This window comes from Parambassis ranga, chromosome 20 (genome assembly GCF_900634625.1).
Source record: "Parambassis ranga chromosome 20, fParRan2.1, whole genome shotgun sequence".
Classification (NCBI taxonomy): domain Eukaryota; kingdom Metazoa; phylum Chordata; class Actinopteri; family Ambassidae; genus Parambassis; species Parambassis ranga.
This window is the reverse complement of record NC_041040.1, coordinates 4376990-4396406: the sequence shown is the minus strand read 5'-3', so window position 1 is coordinate 4396406 and position 19417 is coordinate 4376990. Positions and strand designations below refer to the sequence as shown.

The 19417-nt window shown below is 52.0% G+C and overlaps 1 protein-coding gene across 5 annotated transcripts in view; it reads right to left on the bottom strand.

Moving 5' to 3' along the window:
- Positions 1–1737: 1737 nt before the first annotated feature.
- Positions 1738–19417, bottom strand: part of rreb1a (ras responsive element binding protein 1a) — a 36653-nt gene continuing 18973 nt past the window's right edge. For 2 of the 5 annotated variants that reach the window (XM_028432460.1, XM_028432457.1), the window contains 18 exons: positions 16294–16404; positions 15975–16212; positions 15827–15896; positions 15488–15574; positions 15246–15409; positions 12771–12912; positions 12551–12693; positions 10302–10491; positions 9942–10226; positions 9369–9810; positions 7660–9274; positions 7354–7532; positions 7034–7234; positions 6741–6899; positions 6521–6664; positions 6283–6410; positions 5521–6181; positions 1738–5294 (listed from right to left, as the gene is read on the bottom strand). In XM_028432460.1, the coding sequence (XP_028288261.1) occupies positions 4678–5294; positions 5521–6181; positions 6283–6410; positions 6521–6664; positions 6741–6899; positions 7034–7234; positions 7354–7532; positions 7660–9274; positions 9369–9810; positions 9942–10226; positions 10302–10491; positions 12551–12693; positions 12771–12912; positions 15246–15409; positions 15488–15574; positions 15827–15896; positions 15975–16212; positions 16294–16399 (5571 nt within the window). In that variant the 5' untranslated portion in view covers positions 16400–16404 and the 3' untranslated portion in view covers positions 1738–4677. The remainder of the gene's footprint in view (positions 5295–5520; positions 6182–6282; positions 6411–6520; positions 6665–6740; positions 6900–7033; positions 7235–7353; positions 7533–7659; positions 9275–9368; positions 9811–9941; positions 10227–10301; positions 10492–12550; positions 12694–12770; positions 12913–15245; positions 15410–15487; positions 15575–15826; positions 15897–15974; positions 16213–16293; positions 16405–19417) is intronic. The other 3 variants (XM_028432461.1, XM_028432458.1, XM_028432459.1) reach the window with 2 other exon arrangements.

The following is a 19417-nucleotide window of genomic DNA, read 5'->3' as shown; positions in this document are numbered from 1 at the left end:
CCAACGACTATTCATCTATTCATTGCTGCCATCTACTGGTGACATGTCTGAACTACATCTGTGTATTATAGACACATTACACTCAGTCTTGAACAGGATTGCTCCACTGAAGAAGAAAACTACAAATCAGAAGAGGCTGGCTCTGTGGTACAGCTCAAATATCCGATCACTGAAACGAACTACACGATGGATGGAGAGGAAGTGGCAGTCCTCTAAATCAGATGACTCCCAGAGGGCCTGGAGAGACAGTCTGCTGACGTATAAGAAGGCCCTTCGCAAAGCTAGGACAGCCTACTATTCATCACTAATAGAAGAAAACAAGAACAACCCGCGCTTTCTCTTTAACGCCATGGCCAGGCTGACAAAGAGCCACGGCTCTGTGGAGCCTCACATTCCTGCAGCTCTTAGTAGTGAAGACTTTATAAACTTCTTCACTACTATTAGAGGACAAATCAACCACGATCTCTCTGTGACCGCTGAGGATACACCGCCACTTCTGGAAACGGATCCTGATCTAACCCTGGACTGCTTCGTGCCCATCGGCCTCCCTGAGCTGACCACCAGCATCAGCAAGTCTAAACCTACTACCTGTCTTCTGGATCCGATCCCTTCACTCAAAGATGCTATTCCTCTGATCGGAGACTCTATATTAGGACAGATCAACTTGTCTCTGGGAACAGGATATGTACCGCAGGCTTTTAAAACTGCTGTGATCATTCCAATACTTACAAAACCTTCACTGGACCCGGACGTCTTAGGAAACTACAGACCGATCTCCAACCTCACCTTTATTTCTAAACTACTTGAAAGAGCTGTTGTAAGTCAGCTAAACAACCACCTGTGTAGGATCAGTCTACTCGATGCTTTCCAGTCTGGATTCAGAGCCCATCACAGCACAGAAACAGCACTGCTTAAAGTCACCAATGACCTCCTCATGGCATCGGACCGTGGACTCGTCTCTGTACTTGTTCTACTGGATCTCAGTGCTGCCTTCGACACCGTAGATCATCGCATCCTGCTCCACAGATTAGAACACGAGATCAGGATTACAGGAACAGCACTGCGCTGGTTTAAATCATATTTATCTGACAGATTTCACTTTGTTCATGTTTATGATGTTTCCTCCTCGAGTACAAGGGTTAACCACGGTGTTCCACAGGGTTCTGTGCTCGGACCGATCTTGTTCACCCTCTACATGCTCCCTCTAGGAAACATCATCCAGCAGCACGGCATAAACTTTCATTGTTATGCTGATGATACCCAGCTGTATTTATCCATGAAGCCTGAAGAAATGGAGCCGCTAGTCAGACTACAGGCGTGTCTAAAGGACATAAGGGCATGTCTGAAGGACATAAAGTACATGTCTGAAGGACATCAAGGACATAAGGACATGTCTGAAGGACATAAAGTACATGTCTGAAGGACATTAAGTACATAAGGACATGTCTGAAGGACATTAAGTACATAAGGACATGTCTGAAGGACATTAAGTACATAAGGACATGTCTGAAGGACATAAAGGACTGGATGACCTCCAAATTTTCACTGTTAGACTCAGACCAAACATCTCAGATCTAGATTATCTGATAACAGTCTCTCTGTGGACGGCATCACTTCGGCCTCCAGTCCGACTGTGAGGAACCTCGGACTCATCTTCGATCAGGACATGCCATGTCCATGAAACCATTCAGTGCTACAGGAAGCAAACAAAGCTGGACAGTGTTTGGGTCACACACCTTTCCTTAATATAATCTTTATTGCTTCTTCTTATTGAGTTGATACAGAACAGGTTTACATCTCTGGACTTTGTGAAACACTGTTTTACTAACAGCAGGGGAGGAGACGCCACAGAAAGACACACTTCCAGATGATCAATGCTTTCTGACTGAGCTCCAGCGTGTGTGTGTGTGTGTGTGTGTGTGTGTGTGCGCGTGTGTGTGTGTCTCCGTTCCCTTTCACATGTGAGCAGGACATCGGAGGGTTAATGTGACAGGAAGTGGATGTCATGGTCTCTGCTGGATGATGATGCGTTCACAGTCAAGTGCTAAATGTAGTGATTGAAAGTTCTGAATCATTATTTAAAAAAGACAAAATCATCAGAGATGCAGCTCAGGAAATAAGAACATGAAGTTTCTGAATAATGGATTTGTGAAAGACCCTGAGAGCAAGATTAGATATATATATGTTCATATTTATGTGTGTGTGTGTGTGTGTGAGACAATAAGTGATGGAGGAAAAAAGAAATCATCCATAACTGAACAAATGAGATTAACATGCAACAAAGGAAGCTAAAGTCAGCCCTAACTGAACACATGATTTCACAGTTTATACTCATTTATACGTCAAAGAGAAAATAATAATAATAATAATAATAACCACAACATCTCTCAGCCAAACTCAAAACACACAACAGACCCACACAGTCTCTCCAGCTGGTGTACAGGAGGCCTGGGGAAAGCTTTGGATTCAGAGGGTTCTTATTGCTCGGCCAGACGCCGCCGCCATCAGGACAGCTGCAGCAAGCGTGACACTAACACATGGCTTCTTCTCGTCATCGTAGAAACTACACACACACAGACACACACACAGAGTCACACACACGGCTGGGCTCCAAATAAATACATTAAAAACAGTCCATGTGCATTCCAATTGAAGTCCCATATTCTTATGGCCGTACACACACACACACACACACACACAGACACACACACAGAGACAGAGGGTGTACAGAAAGGCCAACAAAAGAGAGCAGCTCAGAGAGAGAGGGACAGTTTCCAAAATAAAAACTATAAATCAGGATTCATAATTTGAGGTTATTCATCTGAAAAAAACTGAAATCAGAATTAAATCCAGGGATGAATCCAGGCTGTTAGCCTGAGCCGTGCGGCTGCTAAATGCTAACAGCAGCAAGCTAGCAGGCTGGAACGAGAGCTCTGTGCTAACGGCTGTGAGCTAACGGACATGATGTCAGGGTATCTTTTCCAGTTTTACAGCGTGGTTCCCGCTCAGTGTTTCCCGCCAGGATGGAATCATCTGAAATCTGACTCTTTCTCTGCTGGCGGTGCCGCTCAGATGCTGCTAGTAGTTCCAACAGAAGTAGGTGAAGTAGTTTAGAAGGTTTAGTGCCAGCTTACAGTTCTGTTATGAGCTGCTGAGGTTCGATTTGCTTATGAGGTTTTTGATATTTGAAAAAATAATAATAATCAGACGATACACACGCTGCTGGGGGGAGTCAGCCCGTCTGTTTGTGTGTGCAGCAGAAATACAGGAACACTCAGAGACGTCCATCAGTCCACACGGCCGTCCGTCCCCCTCAGCTTGTCTGAGAACTGATTGTCTCTCTAACACCGAGCTGAAAAACGTCCTCACAAAAAAACCAGGACAAAGCGGTCCAGGGCCAACTCTGCACGCACGTATAATACTGTCAGGAGGCCTTAGACTGTTAGCTGCTGAGCCTTGTTAGGAGCCAGACCCAGACACACCTCTCAGGTCAGCTGATCAGGCTTATATAAAATACAAAGGCTAACAGCTAGCTGGTGCTACCTGTGCGCTAATGAGCACACTTTTTATTGTGTAAATTAAGGCACATTTCACAGAGCAGGCTGGCAAACTCTTATTCCGGTTCTACACTGTTGCTGCTACAGAGTTAGCCTTCATTAGCTCTCTATGGACTGTTGCACAGACCAAGCTACTAACAACTTGTTAGCTCAAGCTAGCTGTGTATGAAGCTACACTAGTGAGTTAGCCCTGGCTAGCTCTGGTTTGGACCACAGTGACATCAGGGTTAGCAGAGCGTTAGCCGTGCTAGCGCTCAGGAAGACGTCGGATTCAAAGGAGCTGCTGGTCTGTCGTTTTGTTGGCTTGAGGTAAACTGAACCGGGTCACTGCATGCTGCAGGCCACAAGGGGGCGCTGAGGAGAGACTGGCAGCACACACACACACACACAAACTGTTGATTTGTTCAGTAATAAAAAACTAAAGAGTTCGTCTCCCTCCACCTGAAGCACAGAAACAGAAAACGTCACATGTTCACTCAGCTGAGGCGCGCAGGGAGCTCAGAGGGATAAATAGTGTGGTGGATTAAAAAAAACAAAATGGAGAACACAAACAGAGTTCTTTCTCTCAGAGTTTGTGAATGCATTCGTGTGATGGCGGCGGAGGCGCGGCGCGGCGTGGCGCCGGCCTCTCCCATTTTTCCAGTTACAAAAATCCTCCACAGTCACGCAGCGGCAGAGTCACACGAGCTCCACCGGGAGGCGCCGCCCCGGCTGAGTTCAGGGTTTTGGAAAGCGGCTGAGGCCAAAAAAACAACAACCAAGGTTTGTGTCCGCCGTGCGTCCGGCTGGGATTTAAATACAGAGGAATACACACAGACGTCCGTCCGAGTCTCGTCTCCACAGTTGATCATCAATTCTCAAAGAAAATCTAGAACAATAATAAATCGCTTTTTTCTCTTTATTGCTGAAATATAGTTTCCCCGCACAAAAACTCACTGTCATCATAAAAAGCTATAAAAAAAGAGATCCGTCCTGGTAATAATGCGATGAAGAGCAGGAGCTTCTCAGAGCAGGACTAGTAGTAAGGCACTTCAAGAACAGGAGGTTTTCTATGGAAACAGGTCCCGGCTGCTTTCTGTCGTCTCGCCGTCGTATGGCACTGCGGTGATGTCGGAGCTCCTCAGTCTGCGGCCACCAGGGGGGGCTCTCCGTTAGGCAGGATGTGCTCCAGAGGGGACTTGGTGTGGATCTCAAGCAGACCCTGGATGAAGCCGTCCGCCGGGGCGGCGGCTTCCCCTGGTGTGGAGCTGGAGGAGGAGGGGGCGGGTTCTTTGGAGGATTTCAGGTCAGGCGTGTCGTCTGTGGAGTCGCTGCTTTCGGCTGTCTTTGCATCAGTAGCTGGGGGACATGGAGGCGGGTCAGCAGCAGAGAGCTCTGACTCCTCCTCTGGGTCCTCGGATGCAGCGGCGGCTGGCGGCTCTGACTCCTCTGCTGGTTTTGTGGTGCTTTCCTCCGCCATTGATTCCTCCAGCTGACCCTCCTCCTCCTCCTCCTCCTCCTCCTCATCCAGCTCTTTGGCTCCAGCAGCGGCGCTCCCGCACTCGCTCTCATTCTCCGAAGGCGGGCAGGTGGAGGTTGGGGTGGGTGTGCAGGAGTCTCCGTCCTCACTGGCGTCGTCGTTGGCGGCGGCGGATCCGTCGGCTCCGCGGGGCTTCAGGTGGATCCTTTGGTGGCGGACCAGGCTGTGCTTCAGGGTGAAGGTCCGCTCACAGGTCTGACACTGATAGGGCCGCTCGCCTGGACCACATGTGGAGGACAGACAGGGGACAGAGAGGAAGACAGAGAACAGATAGGGGACAGAGAGGGGACAGCGGAGTTAGTTAAAAAGCCATACTCACTGTGTGTGTGTTTCTCTGTGTCTTTGTGTGTCTGTGTCTGTGTGTGTGTCTCACCTGTGTGTGTGTGTGTGTGTGTCTCTGTCTGTCTGTGTGTTTGTGTGTGTGTGTCTCCGTGTGTGTCTCACCTGTGTGTGACCTCATGTGTCTCGTCAGGTCCTGCAGAGACCAGAATCTCTTCCCACACACGTTGCAGATCTTCTTCCTCTTGTCCACGCGTCCTCCTGCCGTCTCTCCTGCTGTGTCTCCTCCCTCCAGGCTCTTTGGTTCTGACGCCTCCTCGTCGCTTCGCTCCTCCTCCTTCTCCTTCTCCTCCTCTGACTCCCCGCTCTCTCCTCCTTCGCTCTCGCCTCCCTTCACTCCTCCCTCCAGGTCCTTCTCGTCTCCCTCCTCCTCGGTAAGTTTACTCATTGTTGCCTCCTCCTTTTCGGGTGAAGCTTCCTCCGCCGGTGGCGTCTCCTCGGAGAGGTGCGCCCTCTCGTGGCGGGCGAGCGTGGTGGCGTATCGGAAGCTCTTCTTACACACCCGACAGACGTGTTTGTACTCCGGCTGTGGCTTCACTGTGGGGCTGCTGGAGGAGGCGGCTGACTGCTCCTTCTTCTCCTCCAGGCTTTCTGTGGGTGGAGCAGAGGTAGAGGGTGCAGATGGAGAGGATGAGGAGGAGGTCTGTTCTGCCGGAGCGGCGCCCGAGGAGGACGTGGAAAGCTTGAAGTCGATGAGCTTCTTGCCGAAGTTCAGGTCCAGACTTTTGTTGCTGTGACAGTCGTCGTCGTCGTCGGTGCTCTCCGCCTGAGGTGACAAAGCAGCAACTGAGCATGTGCAGAACCTCCGGCTCACTAACAGCACTGAAGCATCATGGCTGCTCTGCACTACACAGACCGGTGTGTTACCTTGTTGCTCTGAGCAGGCTGACCCCCTTGGGCTGCTCGGGCCTCTGGCGCCCCCTGCAGCTCCGGCTGCTCGCTGCTTTCTGTGGTTTCGTCCTGATCTTCAGCTTCAACAGCCGAGCTGCAGCCTGCTGCGGAGAGACGGACAGAGCATCAGCTGAGCGTGCCTCTGACTGAATGTGTGGTCGAAATAAAGTCTCATTCTGTGCTGTAAAAGAATACACATGTTCCCGCGGCTCACCGTCACTGGCTTTGAGGGCGGGGCTTGGTTGTTCACAGGGGGCGGAGCTATCAGGGGTGGAGGCGGGGCCAGAGTCTGCAGACGTGGCAATGCTGCTGAGGTCCTGAGCTTCCGTTGTGGCCTGCTCCGTCTCTGATTGGCTCTCTGTAAGACAGCACAAATACACCGTCAGCACACCGTCACTCAGGGGTCTGCAGTGCAGGGACGGGTGTGTACTGACCGCTCTCCTGCGAGGCTTCGTCACAGTCTTTCTTCGCAATGGCACCGTTGCGTCGCAGCGTCCTGTGCGTCACGCCATGTTTCCGCAGCAGGTGGCGCTCACAGTTGGATTTGGTGGAGAAGAAGGCGTCGCACTTCGGACAGGGGAAAGGCTTCTGACCTGAAGGAGGAGCGCCTGCAGTTAGTCGAGGTCAAAATAAGAGTGTGTGTGTGTGTGTCTCTACCTGTCTGTGGTTACCTGTGTGTGTGTGTGTGTCTGTGTGTCTCTACCTGTCTGTCTGTGTGTGTCTCTACCTGTGTGTGTCAGCATGTGTCTCTGCAGCGAGCTGGCCCAGGGGAACACTCGTGGGCAGAAGGGGCAGGTCATCTTCTGGGCAGAGTTGGAGTAGGCGTTTTTCTTCCCTTTGGACTGAGGCACCGTCATGGCCGCCGCCGGCTTCCCCTCCTCTCTGACTCCTCCCTCCTTCTCCTCCCCTCCTCCTGCTCTGCCGCTGTCTGTTCCCACAGTTCACATGAGGTCAGAATTATGATAACAATATTTGAGTTATTTGGACTCATTTTTAACTTTTTTTTTCTTTTTCTTTTTTTAGATCAGGCCTTCCTGATGGTCTCACCTCTCTTTCCTCCGACGTCAGCGGCTCCGGTCTGCAGGTAGGTGCTGAACTTGTTGGTGTCGGTGGTGGCGAGCATCTTCTCCACGCTGGCAAACTCTCCGCTGGACTCCAGATCGATGCCGCTGCTCACAACCTTCTCCTTCACATCCAGAGACGCTGGCCTCTTCCTGGACCTCCTTCTGTGTGAGGAAAGGAGGGGAGGAGGAGAGGGGGAGGAGGAGGAAGTGGAGGGTTTAGTGAGAACATTTACTCTGCTGCAGCTTTCAGAGACTTCATCAGAGACTGATCAGGGTTTGGGTCTTTTACCTGGAGGATCCATCAGACACGTCCTCGCTGGCTGCCTCCAGGACCGCCGACGGTCCGGGGGCATCTGTAGCTGGATCAGCCTGAGATGAAGCGCCTGCCTGGGGTTTCCCCTCCACTGCAGCTGGCTCTCTCTTCAGCAGGTCTGGAGCTCCAGAGACAGAGTGGATGATTTGAGCGATGGAGGCCAGAGGAGGCAGCTCCTTGAGGGAGGCAGAGGGCGAGGAGGAGGAGGAGGAGGAAGGTTTGGGCAGCAGCGGTTTGAGGCGCTGGGCCCGTGCAGCACTGGGAGGAGTGGATCCAGGGGGCAGCTGGTAACAGCCGAGCTGAGGCTGCAGAGGGGGCAGAGCGCTCGCCGGCTTCTCATCCTTGGACAGGCTCAGCGGTTCGCCGCTCTGCTCTGTCTTGATGTCTCTCTTCTCTCCGCCGGTCGCCACCTCCCGCCGCTGCCTCTTGCTGGGAATGGACAGGTCAATGGGCTGGTCCAGCCCATCGCAGTCAAAGCTGGGGGAGACGCTCTCCCGTTTGACCCCAGGGGACGCCGCCTGGCTGCTGGCTCCGCGGCCCTTAGCAGAGAAATCCAGCGGCTGGTCCAGTTCTGCAGGATAAACCACGTTCGCCTCCACCTTCACCGCCTGGATCGGCAGCTGACCGATCCCGTTCGGAGCTGCGCGGGGCGCGGTGACCGTGGTGGCGGGAAGGAGGGTGGAGATGTGCTCCTCGATCTCTCGCTCCTGCACGTCAGGGTGCTGCTTCAGCAGGTGATGGATGCAGTTGCGTTTGGCAAGGAAGGCGGCGCCGCAGCGACGGCACTCGAACGGCTTCCTCTGGCAGCCGTTGTGTGTGCGCAGGTGGATCTGCAGCGCCCGGTACGTCTTCAGGTCCTCGCCACAGAACCGACAAGTTGTCTCAGTGCCAGACTCGACGTCCTGGGTGGTGGTGGCCGCACCAGAGGTGATTGCAGCAGCCATGTTTGCGGTGGTGGTGGAGGTGACGTACTTAATATTCTTCTCGATGTCCTTGCGGGAAGTCTTGGCGTGCTTCTTCCTGAGGTGACGCTCGCAGTTGGCCTTGACAGTGAAAGGGTAATGGCAGACCCGGCAGACGTACGGCCGCTCACCGCTGTGAGTGCGCAGGTGGCGGATGAGCGTGGCTTTGTCAGGTGCTACGTAGTCGCAGATGTTGCACTGGTGGGGAAGGATGCCGAGGTGGAAGCGCATGTGGGCCTGCAGCACGCCGGAGAAAGCGAAGACCTGATCGCAGAAACGGCACGGGAACGAGCCTTTAGCCGAGCTGCCGTTGTTCCCCCCTTTGATTGCTGGCTTTTTGCTGCCAAGCCCCGCCTCCTCATGCAGAGCTGTGGTAGCAGCGGGCGGCGAATCAGACGACGGCGTGTGCGAGTCGTCCATGCACTCTGTGTCCATCTGCCCTCCGCTCCCAGCGGACGAGGAGGGCGTTTTGAAGGGTGTGGGGGGCGGCAGGCTGGGGCTGATGCAGCCCAGTGAGGCCTGCTGGGAGCTCTGCAGGGGCGGAGGAGTTGTTGCTGTGAGGCTGGAGCGGGGGCTGATGGGAGGTTTCGGCTTCAATGGAGGCATCGCCTTCTGGGCCTGGGATTGACCTGGAGGAGGAGAAGCGATTATATTATTACTGACCGGGTCATTTCACCAATACCTGATCAATAAACAAAGAGTGAGGCTGGAGCCGACACCCACCCGGACCCCCGGCGTATCCAGGAGTTTTGGCCAGAGGGGGCAGTCCCATCTGATTGGGCGCTGCAGTCGCCACTTTGAGGATCTGCTGGATGTCTGCCAGCTCCATGATTCCAGTTCCGCCCGCCTCTCCGGGTTTGACGCCCGATGAAGCGGCAGCGCCCCCATCAGGCTGCAGCAGGAAGCCGGTCTGGAAGGGTTGCAGCGACAGCAGGCTGAGGGCGTCTCTCTGGGAGAGGCCCTGCAGTGTGGAGCCAGACGCCTCCAGCAGCGGGATGCTGAGGGCGGCCAAGCCACCAACACCCAGAGTCAGCCCCAGACCTCCGCACAGGTAGCCTGAGGCGGGCTCCTGGGGGAGGCTAGAGGACGGTGGCTCCACATGGATCACCTTGATGCTATCCAGGTGGGCCTGATGGATCTCATCGTCTGTGGGACCAGGCTTCACCTGAGAAACAAAACAAGACCATCAGGACGGGTCTGAGGCTTTATTTCCCTGGTCACAGCGTCCTGGTTTTTAACTTTTATGCAGATGTAGGCACGAACACCACCCTGACCACACCTACATTCACTTCATACCTTTGAGACGTGCTGAAGGCCGAGTGTCTCCAGGAAGCTGGCCTGCTCTGAGGGCAGGACCTCTTCCTCAGCATCCTGACCATCCTTCTCTTCAGCTTCTCCGTTCTCTTCGACTTTCTTTTCAGGGTCTTCTGGGTCGGTGCTGGCAGCCCTGGGTGTGTCTGGGTGGGAGGTGATTTTGTGGAGGTCCAGCGCGGGCCGAAGCGGGAACGCCTTGTCACAGCTGTCACAGACGAAGCGGTGGAATTTACTGATGCAGCGACGAAGGTTGGTCTCACACCAAACCTGGACCAAAACAAAGAGCTGTTAACACACAATCATCCGAGAACCAGCAGAGGGCGCGGTGGAGCGGCCAGATACCTGTGCGATGTGAGCAAACTTCTTGCAGGAGAAGTCGATGAACGCCAGGTCGTTGAAGCCTGCCGGGATGGAGGGGTTGTTCTGGATGAAGGGGCGGCCACTGGGGTCCTGGGGGAGGAGCTTATGAACCCCGGCGTTGTGACGCAACAAACCGCGATGGGTTCGGAAGGAGAGGCAGCAGAGATCACACCTATGAACATGAATGTGACAAAGCTCAGGATCATTCAGCTGAATTAACTTTATATGAAAAATGAATCATTTAAATTTGGTTTAAAACAGAGAATCAGTTAAAAGCTCTGTCTTCAGCAACCAGCAGGAAGCCATGATGGAGTCCCATGTGAGCAGCAGTCACATGACCAACACTCAGACCTGGATTTAGAGGCAGTGAAACAGTTAAACATCGACAGCATGTGGAGCTGCTGTTTGTCTCTGAGCAGTTTCAGGAGAGAAATAACCGATTTTCTCCACTAGGTGGCGACACTCTACTATGTTTGTTAATCCTTGTGAGGAGCAGTCGGGGTGTTAGACCCACACAGAGGACATGTTTAGATCAGTTTTTCCTTTCCTCCTTCTTTTCCCAGAAGCCTCGGCCCTCAGGCTCTCTAACACTGAAGGTGTGTTATCCACACAGTGACGAGAGCTCAGCTCCATCAGAGTGACTCTTTAAATCAGAGCTTTTTAAGGCACACGTGGGTCCCCACATACTCCAAGTAACAGAGCTGTGTGTGTGTGATAACCCGGTGTTGGTCCGGCTTCGTTAAGCGCTGACGTGACAGCTGCTCAGTGTCTGCCGCAGTCACACACTCTTATCACATCGTGTGTGTGTGTGTGTGTGTGTGTGTGTGTAATCCCCTCCCCCATCTTCTTTTTGGGTTGGTCGGGGGGGGGGGGGGGGGGGGGGGGGGGGGACCATATGTGGACCAGCACCCCTCTTTCCTCCATCCCTGTCAGATGAGTTGTCATTTGTCCGACTCCATCAGCACTCTATGATCAGATCTTTTTTAATGATCAGTCTGTAGAGTTCAAGGAGATGATGTTCATGTGTTTTTGAGCATTAGAATAAGTTATTCCCCCCCTCCACACACGGGGTCAGGAGAATTACCTGTCAGTATCTGATGCTAACGATGCAGCCGCTTAACAAGCTAACGATGCTGCATCCAATTAATCAACGCGGCGCACGGCTCGTTTCACTCATTTCAGAAACCTCATCATCGGTCCTGTCAGATTTAGGCTCAGAGGAGAACCATCAGCCTGTAATGAACACCATTTCCCATCAACCCCTGGAGCTTTCAGGCCTGAACACTGTACAAGCGGCTTCGGCAGAGTTCTGAGGAGTGTTCTGGACTTCAACTCTTCAGATAGTAGTTCTTACTACTACTATGACCACGACACCCAACAATACTGTCGTCATGGTAACATCTGTGGCAGTGATGTCACAGTGTCACAGTACCAACCGTCGCATCTCCAAAGCCAAAGATTCTAAAAGATGCCAGTCAGGAGTAAATGACCGAAAACAGCAAGAGAACCTGCACCCTCTGATGGCCCGAGGCGGCAGTGCACAAAAAAAAGGATTGAATTAAAGAAGTTGTTGAGGTTCAGATTTTCAAAGTGGAGTAAAGTAGAGCCTCCACCTCCCTGTAGCTCAGTTAAAGCACCCTCCACCCCTCCATCCCTGCAGCGCAGTCGATCCTCTTAGCGGCTGATTAGTGAGGATTTGCAGCTAAATATTCTCCTTCCTCCATAACGAGCTCAGCGCCGCCTGCTGACCTCCTTCTCTCCCTCTACTCTTCTTTTATTTCTCCTTCCTCTCTTCCCTCCATCCTTTGTTTTTCCTAACTTCTTACTTTGTTCCTCTCCACACAAAAACACATTAAACTTTGAACTCTGTGTGTGTGTTGTGTGTGAGGAGTTGCATCGCCATGGTGACAGACAGTGTGGTTCTTTTTGGCTTGGGGTGGAGGTGTCGTCATGGCAACGGGACCAGTTGAGCGTGTCCTCCTCCTCCTCCAGCTTAACTTCTCTCTGTCTCTCCTACTGGTAACTTATTAGCTCCCTCTCCCTCTCTCTCTTCTCATCCTCCATCAGCTGACCCGTCCTAAATGTATGCTCTTATTTTGAAAAGTAATCAACCTGTTGAACACTCAGGTAAATGTGCTTTAGTTACTCTCCTCTCCTGTGTTACACTGAACGCAGCAAAGGATTGTGGGTAGGCAGCAGGGGCCTGTGGGAGGGACAGAAGCAGGAAGTACCTGAGCGTGATGTCGGGGTGAGTGTCCATGTGAGCATCCAGATCCAGTCTGGAGCTGCAGGTCTTGAAGCAGATGGGACAGGGCAACAGCTCCTCCTCTGACCCCCGGACCACTGACTCTTCAGTGGGCATGTCGTCCACCACCTGAACACATGATGTCATCATCATCACCATCATCATCATCATCGCCCTGCTGAAAAGGAGGATCTGTGTGTTTCTACCTTCTTGCTAGGCGGCTCCTCGCCGTTCTCCTCCTCGGCGCCCAGCCTCCTCTTGACGGATGGACGGCGGCGTTTGGTGGGGGAGGGGGGGCTGACAGGGAGCAGACCGCTGGCCGGGTCCTTCTCATGAATCTTCATGTGTCTGAGAGTCAGAAAAGTCAGAGGAAGTTATTTTCAGGCTGCGTTCAATGTCTGCACGTTTGTTTGAACAACTGTGAGGAGCTGAAACTGCCGGGAATTCTGGGTAAGGTGGGACTGAAGTGGTGCCTTATAACCTGTGTGTGTACGTTAACACATATGTCACTGACAAAGAAGCAGTGAAGGGAGGAGAGAAGGAGCCATCAGAGAACAAGGAGGGAAGCAAAGGAAAGGAGATGAGAGAGAAGAGGACAGGAAACAAGAAGGGAAGGATGAAAAGAAAACAAAGGAAAGGAGGAAAGGAGGCGTAGGAGGAGAAGTGGAGCAAAGCGGAGTCCTCCCATCTATTAATAGAGCCCACAGGCAGCAGGCTGGACGCCCATAAGAGGTCCTGACAGCTGACAGCTAGCTGCTCATTAACCAATCAGAGCGCAGGAGAGGGGACGGCCAACCAGAGAGCAAAGTCTGCTCGTTCAAACTGCACCGTGACCCTGCAGCCGACCAATCAGAGGGCGGGAAACATGCAGAGTCAGCGGACACACAATCCTGATGAAACCTGTGTGAGAGTCGCAAACAGCTGCAGGGCCGCACATATCAATACACACACAGACACACAGAGACACACAGAGACACACAGAGACACACAGAGACACACAGAGACACACAGAGACACACACAGAGACACACAGAGACACACAGAGACACACAGAGACACAGAGACACACAGAGACACACAGAGACACACACAGACACACACAGACACACAGAGACACACGCACACACTTAAATAAAGAAGAGAAGATAGAGGAGAGGCGAAGTAAAGAGGTGAGACATCATCATCATCATCATCATTCACACATCGAACTTTCAAACTCCAGCACAGACTCAGGTTTCAAACCTCCTGCAGGTCTTTGAATGCCTCATGATTAAAAATCAAACCACCTAAATAATAAAAAGTCCTGTCCTCCTCAGCAGCCATGATGGAGTCACATGACCAACACTCAGAGTCTCTGTCTGACCTGCGGCTGGTTTAACAGGTTTTACTCTGCCCACAGCGAGCTGCTCTCTGACTGCAGCCTCCTGACCGTCTTCTGCTCTCCTGCCTCTGTTTACAGTTTGCATTGTAAATGAGCGCCGCGCGGCAGCTTTGTGTTTGTGTGTCATAAACTGGCAGAGCTCTGAGAACACGACCAGATGGAGGAACGTCACGCCGCCAAGCACAGACCGGACAAACCGGACCGGCGGCTTCCTGCTGCAGGAGAAGAGGAAGTGATGTCAGCCCACGACAGGGATGCTGCACACCGAGGTCCTACAGATCTGCAGAGCCTCAAGTGGACGCTGCAGGAACTGCAGGCTTACTTCCAGAGAACCGTCACGAAGGTCGGACTGTTTGTTGATGACAGGCAGCTGATTGGATGAGTCAGTCCCTTCACATCAAAAGGCAGACAGCTAGCATGTAGCAGTTAGCATGTGTGTGGAGGACTGGATAAAGTCACTCTGAATAAACCTAATTTATCAATCCAACTTCCCTACAGGGATTAATAAAGTCATTCCTAATCCAAGAGCAGAAACATGTTCAGAGCTGACAGAACTTCCACAGACCCAGGAGCAGGAGGAGGCGCAGCACAGAGTCAGCCAGCCTACAGCCATTCCTGCCTGCCCACAGCTCCTCATTCCATCAGGAGGAGCCAGCACACACTCAGCTGCTTGTCTCAGTGTCATCACACACACACACAGACACACACAAACACACACAAACACACACACAGACACACACACAACAATCAATAACTCCTCATTTAAGTTCAGGTAGTTATGATGAAAGTTAAACTCCACGTTTGTATCCGTCAATCATTTTCAGAGCAGTGTGTGTGTGTGTGTGTGTGTGTGTGGCAGACTTTTAGTTAAAGAGTGACTTTTTCTCAAGTAAACAAAGTCAGATATTAGTTCACATCAACACACACACACACACAGCTGCAGGGACCGTTGGATCTGATGGAGGAGGCTGCATGTCACTGATAAATGACTGGGCGTTGCTCTGTGTGTGTGTGTGTGTGTGTGGGATGGGGGTGGGTAGTTTAAAGTCATCTTCCCGCTTCCTGTGTAACCTCCTCCCCCCCCCACACACACACACACGCACACACACACACACACACACACAGAGGGGCAGTTTAGATTTGGTTCTCCCATCATGGTTGACTGAGGACTGGGTTAAATGCTAACTTCCTCTGCCTGAGGTTACAGTGTGTGTGTGTGTGTGTGTGTGTGTGTGTGTGTGTGTGTGTGTGTGTGTGTGGTCTAACTTCTAACTTGCGGGGGGGGGCGCAGGTTGTGTACCTGTGCATGTTGCCGTTGGTGGTGAAGGTCTGCCCGCACACGGAGCACTTGTAGGGCCGCTCCCCGCTGTGGACCAGCATGTGTCTGTCGAGCGACGACGCCGAGCTCAGACATTTGCCGCAGATGCTGCAGGAGTGGTCGGTGGCTCCGGCGTCAGCGTTGTGCTGCGGAGACAAAAACGCACAAATGACAACTTGCCAACGACACGATGAACGTGTGACATCACTGCCCCACAAACAGACCTGTCTGATGTGCATGGTCAGCTGGTGCTGCGTCTGACAGTTCTTATCACACAGTGGACAGCTGTACAGGTTATCGTCTTTGGTGTCCTGAAAACACACACACACACACTTTAATATAGGGCCACAATAACACACAACAAATGTCTGGGTCACCACACCGGTGGCCAATTGCAGTATAGCACTTGATGGATGGGGATGTGGGAGGAGCTACTTCGGGGAAGTAAAAGTTTGGTGATGTCATCAATAAAGGGTGCTCACTTGTTCATTGTGTGAGGAAATGTTAGAACAATGACACTCACACACACTCTGCTGTGTGTGTGTGTGTGCCTGTGTGTGTACCTGGTTGCGTCGTGCGCTGCGGCTGGGTGGCGCTCTCATGGCGGCTGTCAGTGACTTGCTGGGTGAAGGACTGCAAACAGAGAAGAAGACGTGACGTCACTCTGCACCATCCTATCAAACTCTGTCTGATGTGAGCGTGCGGCGTCACCTTGGCGACGGACCGGCGGAGGAATTGGCTGAAGTGATTCCACTTCCTGCTTCTCCGTCTCCTTCGCCATTTATGGTCCCTGCTGCTGACATCACTGCTGACATCATAGCGTTAATGGAAGAGAGGTCTTCTCCCCCTCCGCCTCCCCCTCCTCCTCCTCCTCCTCCATCTCCGTTCTGTAGCGCCTCAGCTCCGCTCGCCGCCTCCTTGGCGTCCTCCATCACTCCGTTGATGGCTCCTGTGGAGGTCACAGCAGCACCGGTTACCTCCTTGCCGGGCTGGTGGTGGGCTGCATGGCATTCTGAGGTTTGGCGCCTACCTTTGAGGTTACTGTGCGTTTTCTCCTCGGTTAGCTCCGCCTCCTCCTCAGTCATCTCTATATTGGCTCCTCCCTCTTCTGGCAGCTCCTCTGTGGAGTTATCCATGACTGCTGGAAAACAGACACACACTTTAAGCAACACAACCAGAGGCAACAGAACAACACCTGTGACACCACCTCCACCTCCACCTCCACCCAAACATCTGGCACAGTCACTCAGGTTTTTTAACTGTACAGTGCCTCAAGGGTTAATGGTCCTCTGTCCAGGTGAGGACAGGGTGAGGGAGCAGAGGCTCGGGGTGAGGGGTGAAGGCTGAGATCAGAATAGCTCAGCAGCTCAGCAGCGCCGGCTCTCAGGCCACAGGATCTGATTTCACCAAGAAAACGCTGCACAGCGTTACAAAGCCAGGCGCAGGAAACACTCAACAATACAAGCAGCGAGGGGGCAGGGATAGATGGACATGTCCTCCGTCTGTCCCCAGCAGCGTCCACAGCTACCTCACATACATGGACAGAGACACATGAAGGTGTGACGCTGCAGAGGGCGACCTTCAATCTAAAGCAAACACAGCAGCTCTGGCTCAGGGCCCACTGGACCAGAGGGGACAACATGTTGGGACAACAGTCCTCACACCTGTTTGTACCAGCACAGGGACAGACCGTGACAGAGGGGACAGAGGGACGAGGAGGACAGAGCAGAGGGAGAGAGGGAGCCTTGCTCAGAGAGCAGAGGAGAAGCTGAGAGCTAATGACTGTTTCCTGTTTGGCAGTCCCCACAGGAAGACGCTCTCCAGAGCCGGCCACTTCCTCCTCCAGCCCTGCTCAGAAAGGAGCTCTGTGTGCGTGAGTGTGTGTGTGTGAGTGTGTGTGTGTGTGTGTGTGTCAGAGGATGTTTGGCATTCCTTGTTCAAAGGAAAAACTAGGAGAGGAGGAAGAGGGGGAAGCAGCAGAGCGAGCTGTAAAATGATGAAAATGTCACTGCTGGAGTGAATGAGAAGAAGCTGCAGACCCACAACATGAAAGCACACTAAGGATGGACACACACACACACACACACAAAATGCTACTTATAGCGACACACAAAACAGCAGAAGAAGAAGAAGAGGCTGAGTGGAGCTGAGCTACAACCGACTGCTGACAACTGGCCCTGTGTGTGTCTGTGTGTGTGTCTGTGTTGTGTTTCCACTGACCTCTGAGTGTATCACTGCTCTTACATGACAAACTGTTACATGGCCGCGGCAGGTGCATCCACACACACACACACACACACACAGATTTGAGACGCTGTGATTGGCTGATGCAGTGCTCAGGCAGCACTTTTTACAGGCTGCAGAAACGAGCAGCAACAGATGGCTGCAAGAGACGAGGAGGAGGAGGAGAGGAGGAAGAGAAGCGGAGGAGGAGAGACAAGGAGGAAGAGGAGGAGAAGGGGAGGAGGAGGAAGAGGAGAAGGGGAGGAGGAGAGACAAGGAGGAGGAAGAGGAGAAGAAGGGGAGGAGGACAGGAGGAAGAGGAGGAGCAGGGGAGGAGGAGAGACAAGGAGGAGGAAGAGGAGGAGAAGGGCAGGAGGAGAAGGGCAGGAGGAGGACAGGAGGAAGAGGAGAAGAAGGGGAGGAGGAGGAGAAGGGCAGGAGAGACAAGGAGGAGGAAAAGGAGGAGGAGAAGGGGAGGAGGAGGACACAGGAGGAAGGATGGAGAGATTAGGTTTGTACAGAAGAAGAAGTCTAAAAAGTCAGGAGTCAGCATGAGCGTGTGTGTGTCTGTGGACTGTGTGTGTGTGTTGGGGCGATATTGGCAAAAAAATGAAATAATTGTGGCATTTAGCCGATAACGATTCATTTGACCATTAATTGATGATCAATGTTTTTGACTCTAAATCACCACATTGTTCTAAAATGATTCTGACAAATCATCAGTGAACTCCTTCATTCTGACAGCTTAGGCTGTGAGAACACAGCGGTGCATCTCTACACTAGAAAAGGACATTTCCTGAAGAAGTCTGGTCGCTGCAGCTGAAGCGTTGATGCTGATGTGAAGGATTGCTCTGAATTGCTGGAGAATCAGAGCAGTTCAGAGTTTTGATGACTCAGTGTGTCAGCCTGTCACCATGGTAACAGCACAGGAGGCCTCAAAAACCACTCTAACTTTTCGATTCGGAATTAGAAAGTTCTGAATACAAGTTTGATAAAGCAGCATCTGATGAGCGTTTCAAGACTAAAATGGAGTCTGTAGCTTAAAAGTTGTAGGAGGAGATACATTTTGCAGATGACACCGAAATTGCTTAATATTTGAAAAACTATAATTTAAAAAAAAAAAATCGGTGAATGTATGCTGAAGATGCGCTGCGCCAAAAAAACGTACGGAAGACTAAAAAAAGAAGAAGAAGAAAGAGGGTGAAGAGGCCGTAGCAACAGTAATCAAACGAATTAATATTAAACACGACAAAAGTTCAGAAAAAGTCCGTTAAAAATGTGTAAATCCACCTGTTACCTTCCTCCAGCGCTTAGTCTGGTCCTAAGGAGCACGAGGACTACACGTGCCGCGGATTCTGGGCCGAGTGGAGTTCTGTCAGCATCCGCTGGAGCAGAGCCTGCTGTAATGTTATGTTGCTGTGGAGTCAATAAATAAATAAATATCGGAGTTCATCCGTTTGATGTGTGCAAACATCCCGTTACTATGGCAACAACCAACGTACGCTCCACGCTGCGCCTCTAATGCGTGTCGCAGCATTTACCACAGCCGGAGCCGGCGCTGCGGCCTCGCCGCGCTTTCTTCGGGTTTCTTCGGCTTTCTTCGTGCCCCGGCTTATAGTGACAGACGTTGAGCCTCCGTTAGGAGCATCTTCTAACTTTACCTGAACACCACGGCCTTCCGCCATTATTGTTTTTGTAGGGCTCACATGTGCGCGCTCGCGGGTGATGGTGAGAGTACGTCGCACATAAATATGCGTCATCATGACGAGGCACTGATCGCCGTAATCGATAAATGGCAAATATTAATCAGTGACAGTTTGCACACGATACGATTTTGCACAAGCCTAGTGTGTGTGTGTGTGTGTAAAGATGTTTTATGCTGTCACACACACACTTCTATGGGTGAACACAGTGTGTGATGTTACTACATC